Here is a 19701-nt window from a genome sequence, read left to right on the forward strand (position 1 = left end):
TCATCTCAGTCTTGGTGCAATCTGTTTTGAGTAAACTGGGTTGGCTTCTGTCTTTTTTTTTTTTTTTTTTCAGTTTCAGGCTTTAATTTCATTTCAGCTGTTTTTCTCATAATGACCGAAAAGACCAGCAGCTTCAAGATTTTCATAACCAACTATCAGGAATTTTTTATGCAGTGTTTGGGGTTAGGGCATGAGGTCCTTGGCTCTGGCATATACTAAAAGACGTCACTGGGTTCATCAAGCTCCAGTAACTTGAGGCGAAAGACAATCTGGTCCATTGACACTGTCTCTGAAGATAATGACATTGAAGAGCCAATATAGTTAAAACTGTTTCACAACAGGAAAAAGGGTGGGGGTTTTATATCCAAGTCTTTCTTGGTCCCCAAAAAGACTGGAAGATTCTGATCCATCCATCCTGAAAGAAAAGTTCAGGATGATTTCCCTGGGTCCCATTATTCCTCTCTTAAACAAAGGATCCTGGATCCTTGAGATCCAGGATCTCAAGGATATTCTCCTTGAGATCCAGGATATTCTCTCTGGATCTCAAGGATGCCTACATATATGTAAAGATGCATCTGTGGCTAGACTGTATCTGTTTTGTAGTAGAGGATCATTTCCAATACCTTGTATGACCCTTATGCCTTGTATCAGGTCTGCATATGTTCATAAAACATTCTTGTATTTCCTTATGTGGATGATTGGTTGTTCATGAGTACATTTTAGGCAAGGGTGAATTAATCAATCTGCAACACCATCTTTGAGTTGGAATTCCTAGGATTCATCATGAATTATCCACAAGCCAACCTGTGCCCTCTCTTCCACTGGTGTTTATTGGGGCTCTGATAAATGTGACTCAAGTGAAAGACTTCCTTCCCACCAAAAGAATTGTGAATCCAAATGACGGTATATAAAACACAATAAATAAATAAAAGAATTGCTGGAATATTGTCCATGGTAAAGAGAATTTCTCAGCAAACATCAGCCTTGGAGCATGCTAAGTATATTGGGCCACAGTGATATCAGCTGTTCATGGTTTTTCTCATGGCATCTCTCCATAATGAGAAGTCCAGTAGACTTTGAAGTCCCACTCGGAATCAAGCTAAGAACATAAGAACATAAGAAAATGCCATACTGGGTCAGACCAAGGGTCCATCAAGCCCAGCATCCTGTTTCCAACAGTGGCCAATCCAGGCCACAAGAACCTGGCAAGCACCCAAAAACCAAGTCCATTCCATGTAACTATTGCTAATGGCAGTGGCTATTCTCTAAGTGAACTTAATAGCAGGTAATGGAGTTCTCCTCCAAGAACTTATCCAATCCTTTTTTAAACACAGCTACACTAACTGCACGAACCACATTCCCTGGCAACAAATTCCAGAGTTTATTTGTGCGTTGAGTAAAAAAGAACTTTCTCCGATTAGTTTTAAATGTGCCCCATGCTAACTTCATGGAGTGCCCCCTAGTCTTTCTACTATCCGATAGAGTAACTAACCGATTCACATCTACCCGTTCTAGACCTCTCATGATTTTAAACACCTCTATCATATCCCCCTTCAGTCGTCTCTTCTCCAAGCTGAAAAGTCCTAATCTCTTTAGTCTTTCCTCATAGGGGAGTTGTTCCATTCCCCTTATCATTTTGGTAGCCCTTCTCTGTACCTTCTCCATCGCAATTATATCTTTTTTGAGATGCGGCGACCAGAATTGTACACAGTATTCAAGGTGCGGTCTCACCATGGAGCGATACAGAGGCATTATTGGAATAAAGGAGTATATCTGTCACATGTCTTGATAGCTCTCATGCCAGTCTGGCCCTTCTGAATTCCTCCTCTTCAAACTGTAATGCCTCCAATCTTGTCATGGAAACTGATACACAAGGGCTTCACATCCAAGACCCCTGGTCAAATGCAGGAAAACATTATCATATCCATTTGTTAGAAGTATGGGGTGTAAAGAATGCTCTATCCATGAAAGTGCATTGAGCATGAATGTGCCAAAACACAGTGTTGAAAATAATGGGGCCTGTGGTAAATAATTCATGTTTTGGTGTGTTAAGAGATCAGGTGGCTAACAAAGTTATACTGATACAAATTGACAGTCTGGTATTCATATTCTGTCTGAACAAACAAGTAGGAGCAAATTCACTCCTATGTTGGAAAGCTGTTTGGTATAGAACTAGTCTATTTCTCATGGGATAAACTTAAGAGCCATCTACCTGGCAAGGAAGGACCATCCCGGGAGACAGACTAATAGGATCTGAGATCCTCACAAGTGGTTCCTGGATGAAGAATTGCAAACAGGATATTTCTTAAGTGGAGAACGCCAGAGAGTGTGTTATGTTTCTTCTGCTCTACCAAAAAAGTAAAACCCAACACAGACCTTGTTGAACAGGAATGGTCCAAGATTATACTCTAGCAGAGTATCAGAAAGGAAACTCCTTTCTCCCTTCATTGGTAGAACATGTCTTTTGTATGTATATCCTCTGAGTACCCCCTTGTGCAAACCTTAATAAAACACAGAAAAGACCAGGGGATATGATTCACATGGTTCCCTTTTGTTTGAGACAAATGTAGTTTCTACTTTTTTAAGAACTCTCTATCAGGAAACTAATCAGGTTAGATATGTCCCCAACCTGATCAAGCACAAATGGGGAATGCTGTTGTCTTGTAACTCCTCAGGCTACCCATAACACCCACTTCAGGGTTAAAACTGTGGATATTTGTAGGGTCCTGCTCCGGCCTGCCTTCACCTGTGCATGTGCCCCTACATTGGCAACCTGCCAACTGAGTTTCTGCTTGCCCTGAACAAGTAACCCACACCCACTGCTGCTTTCTGGGGATACTGAGACACTACACAATTCAGGGGTCATATAGTTCTTAGAAATGCACCCACAGACGAAATACAGAGAAAACTAGGATCATTAACATTCCAGGAAAAAAGAGCTAAAAAACTAAAGAGTTGATTAACAAAATGCAGGAACATGAATGGGAGAAATAAATCTTTCAAACAGAAATGGGTAAAATTACAAGGATTTATACAGTAATGGCTAACTAGACAAATTTCACTGTACTTAGCATTGCCTGGGAAGGTCAGTAAAGGCAGTCCTCATGAGTTGGAACATGTGATCTCTTTGTACTCTCAGCTAAGACTGAGATTTTCTGGCAAATTATGGGTTAAGTCATCCTGGTGCCATTGTATGACCAATGAGAGCCTAAGGTACCAGCTTCCTGTCCAATAGCAATGAGGAATGTTGCAAAATAATGCTATATTGTAGAAACCAGGGAAGTATGCATTCCAAGTCTCACTTTCAGATATACAAGCAAGTTAACTTATTAAGGTCTACCTGCAGGAAACTGTGAACACAGCAAGAGTTAGGCTGCCACCTGCCTGTCTGTTCCAGGATTACAAGGGAAAGTAGGCCTTACTGGGTAAACAAAATGGGCTCGTTACAAAAAATGAAATCTCAGCAAGCACAAAGATCCCCATTTCATCACGGCTATTTCATCCCAACATCCGATCTCTGGCATTCTCATCCTGGAGTGTGAGAATGCAATAATTTGTTCCTGTGGATTCTTTGGCTAAAGTGTTTTATGTTCTAGTTTGTAGGAAGAAATCCACCTGAAGATCTTAATGGGTTAAAATGGAGGAGGTGTGTAGTTTGTGAGGTCAAGGCCCTAGATCCCATTTCTTGTTTTACGTATACTATAAACTGCTTCAATGCCTTCTACATCTTTCAGAGTATAACTTCAAAATCAGCTCTGTTAAGGTGTGCCTCGGTGCAGTTGGCACTTTGGACACAAACTCCTGACTAGACAGAAGGTTTGGTCAGTTAGTCCTCCAAGGACTCTTTGAGGGATAGAACCGAACTCTATATGCCACCTGGAATCCATATATTATTTTGGATTGTCTTTTTTTTTTTAAAGGGGGGGAATAGAAAAGGGTGTTTACTCACAAAAATGTGTTCTTTGCCTATTGGCAATTTGATTACTGCTGTCTTTTTGTTGGAAGGCCCCTTAGCTAGGCATTCCCATTTATGGGGCTGGTACATCCTGCTTGTTTACAAAAAAAAGTTGTTTACCTGCAACAAATGTTTTCTGTGGAAAGCAAGATAATCAGCCATATTTTCCCACCCTCTTTCCCTTGGAATTGGCTTCTTCAGCTATTATATAGGACTATGGTGATCCTGCATTACTGCAGCTGGGTGGGAAGTCTGCACATGCCTGTGAAAAGTTGTCTTCTAGGCTTTTCCAGAGCTAACTAGGAAATGCTCAGCATTGGCACTATCTGACAACATCGCTGCTTTTTGTGGCCAATTATCCTGCTGTTCATGGAGAACACCTGATACAGGTAAGCAATTTTGTGTTTTAATTGCTTATCCTTGATGTGAAACTGTTTCATTTACAGATTGGTAATGAGGGTCTAGCTGCTGACCTTACTGATGATCCTGATACTGAAGAAGCTCTGAAAGAATTTGATTTTTTGGTGACAGCAGAAGATGGAGAAGGAGCTGGGGAAGCAAGAAGTTCAGGGGATGGGACCGAGTGGGGTAAGAAGATTGTATATATACTTTGGCAAGAAGTGGAAAAGAGCAAAGATGATGAAGAGCCCTGTGTGATCTACATGTAGTGTTTAATCTGGATGTGCTGTTTCCTGTGTGATTACCGTGCAAGCCCTCTAGGTCAGAACTTCTTTACAAGTAATTTTAATTTACAGTGAAATACTCATATAGATTTCTCTGTTAGATCAATATTGGTTTGGTTATAAATATAGTATGTTGTAGTAATTTCCTGATGTATGCTGTAGAATTTTTCAACTAAAGCGGTACAGATAGATATTTAGCTGCTAATTACCACCATTCATGTCTTATTAACCCTTTTAAGGGCTATTTCACTACAGCTGGCCACAATGTGCTCTTAGAATATTTGAATATTGTAATCTAATTTGAAAAGAAGCTATCAGTCCATTCAACCCTTTTCATACCACTTATATTTTGGCAGTTGCCTGTTTGATTCAGAAGCAGATACAGGCCTTTGTGGAATTAAAGCTATTTGTTTTCCCACAGATAACATTCTTTCCCCTCATCTGTATTTTTGGGCAAATTGACAGATTGAGTTATTTTTGTTCCCAACCTCTAGAGATATATTGTACTAAAGGGTTTAATTGAACACATAGTAGTCCAACAGTTTTAGGACCCTTTTTACTAAAGATTTTCTCCCATTTTGTGTCCTGTAGGAAAAATAGTAGATTTAGGACCCTTAGTTGAGCTATAAATCCTTTTTCTCTAAGACAGTCTTGACACCATTACCACCTTACAGTTTTCTTCTCTTTCCCTTTTAACTTTAAAAATCTTTTTTTCTTTTAATATCTGAAAATGTATTGAAATCAGATTTACTATAATGAAATTTCATTATAACAAATCTGAAAAAAGAAATTTTTGAGGTACAGGATGTGCTAGTGAAGTTTGTGATAGAGGGAGCATTGTGTTTACCCCCATATTGTGATACATTTAAGAATGAAGATTACCTTGCCCTCTCAGCTTTATATTAATTTGACTGCAGAAATACATTGCTTTGCAAAAATCTTTACATGCTTGTATATTTTTCACATTCTGCTAGCCAACAAAAAAACAAAATACATTACAGTAGGAGTTTATTTCATTGAGCTACATAACATACTCTATAATTTATGAAAGAACAAAAAATTAATGGAAAAATGTTTTTTGCACAAGTCTTCACACCCTTTGTTATAGCAAGCCCAAATTAGCTCTGGTTCAAAATGTTGCCTTAAAGGTCATATTAAGTTGAAAAGAGCCCACAAGGTCCATAACAAATTAAATAGAACCATACAACCACAATAGTTGAGCTGAATTGATACTCCTGGATAAAGAATCAAATTGTTCCCATTTTATGAAGTAAATTTGAAGCAAAGGTGAAAACATGCCAAACTAGAAGCTGTCGAAGGAACTCTGAGATAGTTATTCAAAGGTACAGATTGGGGAAAGCTATAACAAAATTTAAATGATTTTAATATCCATTGGGGCACTGTCAGGTTAATCATTGTAGAGTGGAAATAGTTTGCAGCACTAAGGCACTGCCATGACCAAACCACCCCTTCAAATTCAGTAGAAGTGGGTTAAGAAAACTGCTAAGCGGGACAGCTGATTCTCCATTGCCTGGGTCCCTGGAAGCTTTGCAAGAGGTGAGCGCTGCAGGCACAACTGAGGCTACCCATTGCTGATTTCATCTTATATCTGGGGCCTTCACGAAGCAGCACACTAAAAGGTTGCATCCCTTAAGTCAGATTTCACTCCGGAATAATGGGGAAGAAAAGAAAAGGGAAACCTTCAGTTATTCAATCCACCTAATCTCAGTGCATGGACCTATGGACGTAGACATTCATCAAGCTAATTCTTTATTGCAAGCAAATTTGAGTACCAAATTAGCAGAGACCTCTCAGTTCAGAAGCATGATCTCCCCCAACCAATGCCTCAAATATTGCCATGTAAGCTTGCTGCATGTCCCAGTTATAATATTCTTTCTCCTTATTATTCTTCTGCAGATTTTACCCCTCAGACTATTCAGGGAGATGTAGATATGATGAATTCCCCTTTTGATTGTATATCCATCAGGATTTGGTGCTGTAATTTTGCTCTTGCCAGAGAATACAACTGTTCCAGCCAGAGCCTTGTGCTCTTTTCTGGTTCCTGTGTAAGTTTGCCAAGCCATTAGAGAATCTGAGATGGGTATTTCTGCAGAACCAGCTGAGATCTCTCTCAGAGAGACATTTGGAGAATAATAACTTGGATAGAGTCTAGTTTGTCCAATACTGTTAATCAGCAATGTAAATGTTCTGAACTGTCTGATTTGGACACAAGAACCTCTGTTTCAGAATCAAATGCTAATTCTTATTCTGGAGCAGTTACTAACCTGCAATCTTCTTTGGCTGCAGGTATTAAAGATAACTGGGTAATCCATCATAAATGTGAAGTTTTAGAGAACAAAATGGGTCTAAGAATCAATTACTGAATTTTCCCCAAACTGTCTTTCTTTCGAGTACTGAATTGTATAAAAAATATGTAATCAAGTTTCTTCAGTTTTCTCTTGATAAGAATTTTCTGCTAACTGGTTCTAGAAGAGGGTCGTGAGCCTGGAGGGGGGAGCTCCCTTCTTTAGCTCTAATTTCTCACTCTTTCTTCAATGTCCATCTGATAATATTGGAGCTAGATCTACTTTTGTTATATTTACTTTAGATACAGATAAAGATATTTTCTTTCATCTATACTTTATAAGGAGAGTTTATTTTGTGGACAGAAAATTCGGCTTCTCAGATGTTTCTAGAGAGACTCAGTTAAGGAGGAAATTGTTTTTTTCAGATGAAACCCCGAGTTTCAGCTATTGGGGCTTCATCTTATCTAAAATTTCCCAGTAAATGTATGAAAGGTTATCAGGGTAACAAGTTTATTTTTGTGGACCCTATGCATCTTGAATCTTTAATTGATGACCCCTAATTAAGTATCTGAGATATTAAGGATTATGTAGGTAGGTCCATGGGCTATTTCCTTTGATTTGCTTTTTGAGTTTTCTTAAAATATGCTGTTCCTTAGATATGAGGATTTGTTCAATTATGTTTTGTATGGAAAATTGTTTATTACTTGGAATTACTTGATTTTTCTGTGTTATCCTATTTACGATAATGTAAAACTTAATATTAAATAATTAAAAAAAAGAAAACTGCTAAGATTACTTTAGAAGAACTACAGATATCTATCTGAATCTGGAGAAAATGCTGATTGTTCAATGGTTTCAAAATTACTCCACAAACATAGCCTGTATGGGATGACAGCAAGAAAGAAAGACACTGTTGAAGAAAAGCCATATGATGTGCCACATAGCTTTTCAAAAGAAACACTTAAGGGATACCATGCATGTGGGAGGTTTTGTGTTCTGACTGAACTTTTTGGTCTCAATGCTAAACAATATGTGTGGCGTAAAATAAATGCAGCACATCACCTTGCTAATATTTGTACAGTAAAGCATGGTGGGTGGCAGCATTATGTTGTGGAGATGCTATGCAGCAGTAGCATTAAGGAGGTTTATGAAAATCGAAGGAAAGATGGATGGTGCAAAGAACAGGCAGATCCTGTCTACCATAGACCTGGGACAGGGGAGAACAGAACAGTAATTCTAAGCACAAGTTAAAAGCAAAATGGAGTGGCTCATCAAAAAGAAAGTTAATGTTCCTGAGTGGCCCAATCAAAGCAGACTTGAATCCAATAAAAAAAAAATTGTCACAAGACTTCAATTCTGCACTCCACAGATGATCCCCAGTCAACTTGAAGGAGCTTGAGCTCTTCTGCCAAGAATGAGCAAAAACTGTATTACCTGTTGTGCAAACGTGGTAGACACGTATCCTTAATGATTCATGATTGCTGTTGCTGCAAAAGGGATTCCCCCCCCCCCCCATGTCCTGAGTCCAGGGGTGCGGAGACTTACACAAGGCACTGTAGTTTACTCCATCACATATATGAACTTGCTTTTTAATGCTTCTAATGACCAGGTACAGATGCTACTGACTAATCATTGGTACTGAACGCAATAGAGTTTTAGTAAGTTGTTCAGATCTTCAGAGGGATAACCATGTTAGTCTGGTGTAGGAAAAATGACAAGAGGCAGGTGGCACCTTATAGACTAACCAATTGAGGCATGAGCCTGTCCTTGAAAGCTCATGCCTCAATAAATTGGTTAGCCTATAAGGTGCCACCTGTGTCTTCTCATTTTTAGTAAGGTGTGATATCTTTTTTTTTAAAGAACTAACAAAAAAGATGTAATATATATATTTTGAAACCACACAGCTCCCTTCCTCAGTTTTAAGTAATCTGTTGCTCCTAGCTCAAATCCATTTCTACAGCTGATTACCATACTTCAGACTATCTGTTTATTCAGCCCTGAGTTATGATTTATTGGCTTAGAATGGCTTCTTGATTTTTTTTATCAGAAGGGTCTTGTGCATGCAGAACAAAGAGTATCTGAGGAGATGATGCATGGTTACTCTTTTCAGATGACTCATACTGACTCACATTTTACACTTTTTCCATGGATAGTGTAGCATGAAAATCTATTTAATTGCTTACCCAGTTCTGGCTGAATCATTTCTAATTAACACTTCTTTTTTCTAAAAAAAAAAAAAGTATTCCTGTTCCTGCTGTTTAGTTACTGACAAATTAATTCTCTTATTCTGTGTAAATATCTATTGGATGATAAAAACCTCAAAAATTTAACTGTTTGAGATTTGTTAGGCATTAGTCCATTGGGGAGTGGTGGTGTAATAAGTGCCTTTCTTACATCATTCTTGCAAAAGAGCTGCAAAGTGAAGCTGGGTGATTCTAGCATCATAAGGACATAAGTAGGCAAGAGAGAGTACCCTGAAGAGTGCTACTTGGTGCTCTATAAATATGTAATTATTAAAGGAAAAATATATCCTTATTTTTAAGTGTTTGAACTACAACTATTTGGTCGGGGCTTTTTTATGCTGTATGATCAATATAATTAATTTATCTAAAAGACATTCTGGTGGGTCAAGCTAAAAAGAAGCAAACTTCTCAAGATCTGATCATAGTCTTTTACCTTCCTGAAGAGGTACCTGCATTTTCTGTGTAGCTGGTGTATCATTGCTCCTAATGTCAGAGGAAGCAATAAACCAACTACACAAGATCAGGAAGAGCCATAGGGACGGTAAAATTGCAGCTACTAGTATCTTCACTGGGGCACAATATTTTATAAAAATGAAATAGTATTATGATTACATTGCCAGCCTGATTATGGACATTAAAACCAGGCTTCTAACTAATATAGTTCAGTTTCTACCCTTCAAGTTTTAGGTCTGCTTTTATTTTAATACCCCACCAAAATTTAAAAGGAATAACCAGGTTATTCAATTGTATTTAGTTTGTTAAAAAAAAATTGACTAAAATAAGATATGCAATTCGACTGACCAACTCTGTCAGACTTTGATTAGGATTTTATGATTGTGTCCTGCTTTTAAAAACTTCACAAAGTTACAAGCCTCATTATTAGTAATCTCTTTAGTCTTCTTTTCAGTGGTAGTCTTAATTTGTTGTTTGAATAATGAAAGTTTGTGTATTGTCTGAGGCATTTGATTGCTGCATCTGTTCATAATATACCTGCTTCTTAATGCTTTTAACAATTGTATTTGTTTGAGAAATGTAAACAGCTGAGTGGTTCACTACATTGAAATGGACTTGCATTTTTGGTAACAAGTGAGTGAAAACAATTGTTGGACTGCATCTTAAAAAAATAAAAAAACTAACCATGCATTTTTTAATGATCATGTTATAAGTTATATTAATCAATTACTAATAGCTTGCATTGCCAACTGCTGATTTTTCTTCTTTTAATAATATGCTGCATGTAGACAAGGATGACCTGTCCCCAACAGCTGAGGTTTGGGATGTAGACCAGGGGCTAATAAGTAAACTGAAGGAACAGTACAAGAAGGAACGAAAGGGGAAGAAAGGGGTGAAGAGTAAGTGCAGATTCTACATCTTATAATGCAACGTTACTTGGCCACTTGATGGACACATTTCATCCATTCCATTGTTTTCTCTCTTCTATGTGGAGCATCATTTTCTTTATTAAAAAGGCAGCCAAACTTAACATTTTTTCCTTGTGCTTTCTTATAGCTGCAAGTGGAAATCTATTTTCCTAATTCTTCTTATAGTTTTTATACAATAACTTAAAAGCATCCATACTAGCAAGAAGCTGTTTAAATGATTGAGTTGCACCTTGAATCATAATAATTTTGTTAGGTTTATCTTTTTCATTCTGCTTATTTCATTCCTGAGATGTCAGTACATTTTATTTCTGAATGGTCTTCCTTCTTAGCCTTTATGAATCTGAAGAAATCATGCTGGTATTATGCTAATACATGTAAAGCATGAACATAGCATGGGTAAATGAAATGGATTTGGAAGAAGATTTGGGAAAAATAGGGCATAGCCGCAATGAAAGGTATGCTTTTTCTTCAAAAGTTTCAAAATATTAGAAATGTATTTTGGGACCAAACAATTGAACCAGACCTAGGAATAAGATCAAAAGAGGAAGCGGTAGTTAAAAAAAAAAAATCAGTATTTTGAGGAATTGAGCTAGGTCTTCATTCTACCAAATGCAGATATTTTTCTCCCTAATCTTCTATATGTAATGCAGCATATTAGTATTAGAGATGTGAATCGGAACCAGAATCGGATCCGATATCAGTTCCGATTCACATCTCTATAGATGTGAATCGGAACCAGAATCGGATCCGATATCAGTTCCGATTCACATCTCTAATTAGTATCCTGTTATCTAGAAACTGCTGCTATTAATCAGTTTTCTTTAAAAATTCCTCCAACATTTTTACCCTAATTTTTACATATTTTATACAGCCAAATTAAAATTGCCAGCATTTTGATGATAAATTGCATGTGAATATTTAGAAGACAGCAAAGATTTCATTTAGACAAGGAAATAGGCAGAGATCCTGTAAAGCCTTCTGTACACACTTTTGCTTATACTTTTTATTTTCTTTAGGATTATCTTTCCTTCAGAATCTGCAAAAAATTAAAGCTGTGGTCAAAACATGCTAACTCCAAACAGTTCCCCTGTAATTCTGATTTTCCTGGGAACAGGAGATTTGAAAGTGTCACACTGTACTTTATGCACACCGAACATGACAAGTCTGTTGTAACTATGATGTCAAATATGACATACACACGGCATATAACAATCACATTCCTTTCTGCGCAAAGCAATTTGTGACACTATATTCTAAACATGGCTGCAATGGTTGAGGAGTTATAGGAGAAATAGTTAAAATATTCAGTTATAACAACTTTAACATAACATTTTTATCAGTATACGGTCGGAATTGTTTGCAATATCAACTTTTTAATGGACACAGATTTTTTTTTTTTTTAAACTTTTCTAGACTTAAATCTCTAAATATATAGTACAAAACCATGAAGATGAATTTTAAACCTAAATTTGCTGGCCACCTTAATTCTTTTAAGGAGTGGTGATCCTTAGAAGACTCGTGGCCAAGGAAAATAATAAAATGTTTCACTATTGGCTTATAGATATAATTTTTTTTGTTTAGGATATTCCAAGCATCTATGGTAGAATCATTTTTTTTTAATCTAATGTATCCTATTTGAGTTCTTGAAATTATTTTAGAATTTGTAATTAATGAAGTTATTTACTTACATTGAAAAACCTCCTCCTAGTATCACTTTTGAATTCTTTGAATAGATTGTATCATCACTAATGAGTCATAGCCTGATTTACTCACAAAATGATTCAATTTTTCTAGTGCCGTTAAGTCGTCAACTATCATACAGCAAAATGTATATAATTGGGTGGGGTTTGTTTTTTTTAAGTATATCAGCTCTTTCTATAGGTTTAATTTTGGGTACTGAATTGTACAACCAATATTTACTCCTGGGGGAATTCTGCACAAACAAATTTAAAATTCTCCACACAAAAACTTAAAATTCTGCAAAATTATCCATACTTTATATTGGTCAAAATAACACAATATACATTATAGTCTTTAAGTAATTAATTTAAAAATGTAATATGGAAAAATTTTTAATTAAAGATGCAGAGTTTTAAGTAATTTGAACAGAATTTCCCTAGTTCACTGTAATTGCCTCTTCTGCCCTCTCTCCCTACTCCCCTGGCCAATCTATTTTCACTTTGCTCTTTCAGGCCCCAACTCCTCTACCTTCTACTATCTCTCCCCTCTCTCTCTAGACTCAATCCCTTCTACTCTATCTCCACTCCCAGAGTTTGACCCCTCACACAGGCTCGCTCTGTCCTTCTCTCACACACACACATAGGCTCCCTCTTTCTAGTACACATACACACCCCCTCATACAGGCTCCCTCTCTCACGCATACACCCTCACACAGGCTACATTTGTCTCTCTCTCACACACCCCTGCACACTGGCTCCCTCTCTCACTCACCCCCCCCCTGCACAATGGCTCCCTCTCTGTCTTTCTCACACACACATCCCGTCACACAGGCTCTCTTTCTTATACATACACATCCTCACAAAAAGCTTCCTCTCTCACAAACATACAAGCACCCTCACACAGCCTCCCTTTCTCACAAACAAGCACCCTCAAATACACACAATCCTTTTTTCACAAACACTAGCTCCCAGTCTCTCTCACACACACACACTCTCTCACCGAGGCCTGCTCCATCTTTGCCATGAGTGGGATGGCCTCCACTCGCGGCATGCCTAGGCCTGCTTCATCTTCACTGCAAGTGGGATGGCCTCTGCCTGCGGCACGCTAGTGCCTGTTGCATCTTCGCCATGAGCGGAGGCCATCCCACTTGCAACGAAGATGAAGCAGGCCCAGGCATGCCCCGATTGGAAACCGTCCTGCTCACAGCACGCCGGGGCCTGACAAATTTTGCGCAGATACTGCGCAGCTGCACTGGAGGGAATTCTGCAGGAATTCTGTGTTCTGTGGTAGCACAATTCCCACCATTCCTAAGAAAAATGCCCTAGGGACTTGAATGACCCCATCGTACACAGGAATTCTGTTTATTCCCTGCCTCAAAAGATGTCAGCCACAGCAGTACTTGATGCCATACTGTAACATTTGTTTTGTATAATTCAAAAGGAAATTCCCCTTACTGAGCCATGATCATTACTTTCTATAACGCTTAAGAGTTTTGGAGGTTTTTCTGTCAATTTTTCTGCCAATTTTCAGGTTAATGATGATTCAATCTACCCTTCACTAGAGGAGGTAAAATATTAATAAAATGCACAGCATTCTGCTTGTAAAGAGGTTGATTATAATAAACGGTTTTGTGAATTTTGAGATTTCAGAATTTCTACTATTCTGATTTCCAGTTTATGTAGAAGATATCGATACAGGTAAAAAAGAAATGAGTATGAACTTGATTTTGACAATATTAAAATAGTTTTGGACATAGACCTTCAGGTAAACAGACGGCAAGCATATGTGAGAGGGTTTAGAAGCAGCATTAGTGGGTTCAGCTGGTGTATGTTTGCAAACAATTCAGTTTCTGCTTGCTAATTTAGCATAAATATTGGCTTATTCTAACAAAAAAAAAGTAGGTTAATACATCTGCATATGCCAGTTGTCATTTAATATTAGTTTAAACCTGGGGTTGCAAACTGAAATAATATAATACTAGTTGGAAGAACTGGATATGGCATCAGAGTATGAGGGGTTTAACAGAATGAATATACTAAGAATAAGTAATAAAATTAAATAATCTATTTGCTTTATGAATATTTGGTCTGATTAAAAAAAACAGAGACTTGATAAAACTTTTGAGTTACATTACCATTATATAGAAGATTAAAGTTTGGTGTGACTAAATATAGTACCTATGACAAAGTGAGGTGTGCTTGGCAACAAAATTGCCTTAATAGGAAAAAATGTATTATTGTTGATCAAACTGAGCAGACAGTCTTACTCATTCAGAAGGAGATTACAGTCCATTTACAAATGCAACATTGGTCTCACGACACGGGCCATTTTTTGCATAAGCATGCATCGGGAGGGACAGTATAGACTGCAAGGGTCTTAAATTGTGTAATATGCAATAAATAGAGAACTTAGTGCAGATAAAATAATGGGCAAACCCAAAACCAACAGAAACATCAGACATACCTTTCATAGTGCATAAAGCAATTTTTTACTCAGGCTGCCAGCAAGAGGAATGTCGGCAGACAATTTAAATAGCCAAAAATGCACCAGAATCAGGGCTAATCAGAAGTAAAGAAACTAAAGGTAACAAAGTCACAAAACAATCAGAGAGGCTCAAAGGATCACAGGAAAATAGACCACTCAGTTTCTCTGTTCAACCACAGGGGGAAAGAGACCAGAGTTCAGAAATCCGGCATAATTCACGTTGGGTAAACTGAGTGGAAAATAAATCCGTAGCTGTAAATCCTGTGGAAGTCTCTTTAGTCTTTATCTTATCATTGCAACATTTGATACCTGAAGAACATTTGGTACTCCAATTTGGACATTAGTGGGTATTGACCTCTTCTCTATACGCACTTCTTTGCATCACTTTTTTAGACTGAAAAAACTTAAATTGTTTATTTCAGGGTGTCCATTCACTCAGGACTATTCATTAGTTGCTCGAAAATCCCGCTGGTCACCTCCGGGTCCTAGTGACTCCTTAATCGCAGCTTTTGCATGCTTGGTATTGTATGATTTATCCCTATTATCTCCCACCACATCTTTATTACCATTTTCACAATTTATCCAGAACACATACATTTGCACTTAGATCCTTGGGATTTGGTAACACCATTGCAATCAAGCTGGCAGACAAGGGAGGGAGGGATTGTCCTCTTAGATACCACTGCCTATGTCTTATCTTTATCATGTGACCCTACATCCACACGTCATCAAACAGTATCAACACTTATTCAAGAAGGTTTGGATTGTCACTATTTGACAACTGCAAATGATAGGGTGGAGAAAGTGAATAGTATACACGTTGGTGACAAACCATGTGTCAATAGTATAGCGCTAAAGGTTCTGGGATCCTTGTAGAAATGATCAAATCAAAAGGTTAATGAAGATGTTGTCAAGCATTTCCAACTTTTATTCAAAGGTGCAGTCATTTTGATGGCTACCCTTTGACACAGCTGCAGCGTTTGTCTCATGTTCGTTTATTGATTTCCTTGCCCTGTCACCTTAAAAAAAAAAACACACATAAAAAACAGAAAAACACAGCAATACTACATTTCCTAGCTTGTAGCAGATGGACTCAGGACCAATGGGTATAGTGTACTCCTGATAGCAGTTGGAGACGGATCAGATGTCAATCTGACTTGAGCCCTAGTACATATACCCCTGCAGGAAGTGCAGCTCTTCAGTATTTTCTGTCTCCATAGCAGTTCGGGACTCTATGCACACTAGCAAAGCGTTAGAGTAATTTACCAAAGAAAACCAAAACAAGAAGAAATTTTAACTCTACAGATGAGCCCCACTCTCCTGCGGTGACACCCATTGGGTCCCTCCCCCAGTTGAGAATTCCCGAGGTGATTTCCCCGATCCCTCGGAGGTAAGCCTTGGACCAAAGGAGTTTTGTCAACTAATCTGTCTAAGGAAGTCTGGCTAGGGGTGGGGGATAATTGAAGAAATCTGTGGGATGATGATATGAATACTGAAATATTTTGGTAATGTTTGTATTAATCTTTGGTGAATAATAAAAATTAAATTATTAAAAAATAAAATAAAATAAATCAAAACAAGGATTTTCAAACATTGTTCTTGTTTATGCCAGTCTAAGACCAGGGCTCCCCTTGTTTCCCACTGGTTAGAGAAAAAGCATTTGATCTCAGACTAAAGGTTCTTTGCGATTTAGGTGTTACATCCACCTCCCTGTGGGGGCAATTTTTCCATTCAGTTGACCTGACGTGAACAGTGCTGGGTTTTTTTAACTCTAGTTTCTTTCCCCCCTGTGGGTTGAACAAAGAAATTTGAGTGGTCTATTTTCCTGTGACCCTTTAATCCTCTCGCTTAGACTGGCTGTTTTTTGACATTTTTTAGCTGATGTCATTATGTATCCTTTGGTTTCTTCACTTCTAATTGGCCCTGATTTTGGCATGTTTTTGGCTATTTAAATTGTCTGTTGGCGTTCCTCTTGCAAAACTTCTTTATGCACTTTGAAAGGTATGTCTTCTTTGATGTCTCTGTTGGTTTTAGGGTTTGCCCAGTATTTTATCTTCTGTGATATGCAGATTACACAATTAATTTAAGACCTGTGCAGTCTATACTGTGTCCCGTCCCGTCTCCCCCCCCCCCCCCCCCCCCCACCGATGCAGCCTTCTGCAAAATATGGCCTGTGTCAGGCGAACGATGTAGTATTCGTAAATGGACTAGAATCTCCTTCTGAATGTGTGACTGCCTGCTCAGTTTGATCAACAATAATAAATGTTTTCCTATTAGGGCAGTTTTGTCTGCAGATTAATATAAATCAGACCTAGCATGCATCTTTGTCATGGACCCTCACTTTGGTGTGCTTATTTCTCCACTAACCGCTTAGATATATCACCTGACATATGGCATCACTTCTTCCTCAGTTCATGATCACACACTGTGAAGGAAGATTCCACTAGCATGACACACTTCAGATGTGCACCTTTAAGCTGTGAGCAAAACCTATTCTTTATTTTCAATAGAAATAAAAAAAAAAAGATGTTGCGATTGTAGGTGCTTCTGAATTTAACACTTTTTGAAAAATATACTTTTGGCAGTAAATTTTTAGTAGTGCACTTGACTGCAGAGTTTAGTGCATAATTTCAAACATGCACAATACTAGCCTGATTATCAAATAGGAAACACAAGTTGATATGTAACTAAATATACATATGTAATTTTTGCAAAACAGGGTGCACATCGTCTTGATAGATCAGGTTATTAACACAAATCTTTAATCCCAGCACCTCTTTTCTGTAAAAATAAATGCATGTGCAATGAGATTACACACAATTCTAAGCAGCTGAAAATCCACATCGTGCATAAGGCTGAACTACATGCAAAACTCCTTAAACATAAATTAAGCCCTAAAGTAAAATTTTGAAGATTTATACCTTGATTTCAAGTATTTATTCCTCAAAATCTGAGAGATGATAGTGTACTGAATTCATTAAGTTTTTTTTTTTAAATGTTACATCACATTAAAATTCAATGTTCCATTTGAATTTCCTCACTCTGTCTCCATGTCTACAGCAAATGGCATCTCGGACAAGCTGAAATAATTTTCATAACTACAGAAATATGAAAATGATTTTTATTTATTTATTTATTTTTAACTTTTTTATATACCGATGTTCCTGTATAGGATACATATCGCACCGGTTTACATGAAACTGAGCTGTCGCCGAGGGGCGGATACAGTGAAATAAGTGGTACAATGAACATGTGGAAACAATAACATGTGGAACATTAGCAATACATTAAGATATAATAAAATAACCATATAATAAAGATAGTAAATAAAATGATAGTAAAAATGGGTTATAATAATAATATAACAAAGTTAATAAAATAAACTAAAATAGAAACAAAGGGCTAAGCCTGATGAAAACTTCTAAATCGTCTTTAGGATAAGGATTTTTACATGTACAAACTAAAATGTTCAAGAAACAAATGTCAAGACAGAATGGGGTAGATTTTCAAAGGGGGTACGCGCGTAAGATACGTGCGTACCCCCCGAAAACCTACCCCAACCCCCCCCCTGCGCGCGCAAGTCCCGGGGCTTGCAAAAAGGGATGGTCGGGGGCGTGGCCGAGTGCCCCAACACAGCGGCCTGTGTCGGGGCCTGCCGTGCCAGTGCGCGTAAGTTACTACTGCCCGGAGGCAGTAGTAACTTCTCCGATAAAGGTAGGGGGGGGTCTAGATAGGGCTGGGGGGGTGGGTTAGGAAGGGGAAGGTAAAAAGAAAGTTCCCTTCGAGGCCGCTCCAATTTCGGAGCGGCCTTGGAGGGAACGGGCAGCGCGCGCAGGGCTCGGCGCGCGCAAGTTGCACAAACGAGCACCCCCTTGCACGCGCCGACCCCGGATTTTATAAGACCTTATAAAATCCAGCGTACTTTTGTTCGCGCGCGCGTATAGTTTTTAAAATCTACCTCAGTGTGTGACATCATGTTTGGTTCAGCAGGAGCCCATACACTACCTCCCTGGTTTTTAATTTAATTTTGATTCATATGGATCCTTTTGTGACTGGTAAGACCCTTGAAAGTAGATTATTCAGACACTTGGTTTTTCCCTTTCCTCAGTGGTCTTACAATTTTGGTTTATACCTGAGGTAATGCAGGGTGACATCACTTGCCCAAAGTCACAAGGAGCAACAGCGGGATTTTATCCCTGGCTTCCCTGGTTCATAGCCTATTGCTCTAACCGCTAGGCTGCTCCTCCACTCCTTTCTTCAGGCACGCAGATAAACTGCATGTTCATTTGAGGCTTGTTATATCCATTGGAGTTCACAAGAATCATTGGAACCTCCTGACATTTCCTTTGGAGAACATTTAGGTACTCTGTCAGCAAAAGTGTTTGGGAGCTGGTAGACCATTGTACTGTGTTTCTACAAGCTTAGTATATATGTTTTGTTTGTTGTGTGATGATTCTTTTGTGGTTCTGCTGTCAGAATCTGCAAGAAAGTACTGATTTGAATTCTGAAGAGAGAGACTTCGTTAGACATATTTTATCAAGATTGCCCCATTTTTCAGTACATTGTATTATCCCTTGAAACAGGGCTTTTGCATAGCCAAGAAATGGCAAAAAAATCAATTGAAAAAAGCTGAAAACCCAACCAACGAAAACTATGCAGCATTAAAACACAAGTACTTATTATGGCACAGTACTAAATTTAGGAAAAATTCCTATGTGGTCTGCTATGAAGTAGGAAAACAGGTCAATGTTGCTGGCTGACTAAACTAAACTGAAACAGCTGTTGAGTTAATGGTGCATGGAAAAACCCTTGTATACTCAAAAATGCTTTTTTTTTTTTACCAGAAACCTCTATGATAGTGTTCTGATGGGCAAATGCAGTGTCACATGACCCACTTGCATGACATTGATCTCCTTATCTTGAAAGATATACTCCAGCTTTCTGCACTTCTTCATCATCACTGCTGCC

General features: G+C 38.1%; 1 protein-coding gene across 4 annotated transcripts in view; it reads left to right on the forward strand.

Moving 5' to 3' along the window:
* STRN3 (striatin 3) overlaps positions 1-19701 on the forward strand; it is a 349837-nt gene that overhangs the window by 150226 nt on the left and 179910 nt on the right. For 2 of the 4 annotated variants that reach the window (XM_029598990.1, XM_029598988.1), the window contains exons 7-8: positions 4402-4543; positions 10429-10539. In XM_029598990.1, the coding sequence (XP_029454850.1) occupies positions 4402-4543; positions 10429-10539 (253 nt within the window). The remainder of the gene's footprint in view (positions 1-4401; positions 4544-10428; positions 10540-19701) is intronic. The other 2 variants (XM_029598991.1, XM_029598989.1) reach the window with 1 other exon arrangement.

Source organism: Rhinatrema bivittatum, chromosome 4 (assembly GCF_901001135.1).
Source record: "Rhinatrema bivittatum chromosome 4, aRhiBiv1.1, whole genome shotgun sequence".
Classification (NCBI taxonomy): Eukaryota; Metazoa; Chordata; class Amphibia; order Gymnophiona; family Rhinatrematidae; genus Rhinatrema; species Rhinatrema bivittatum.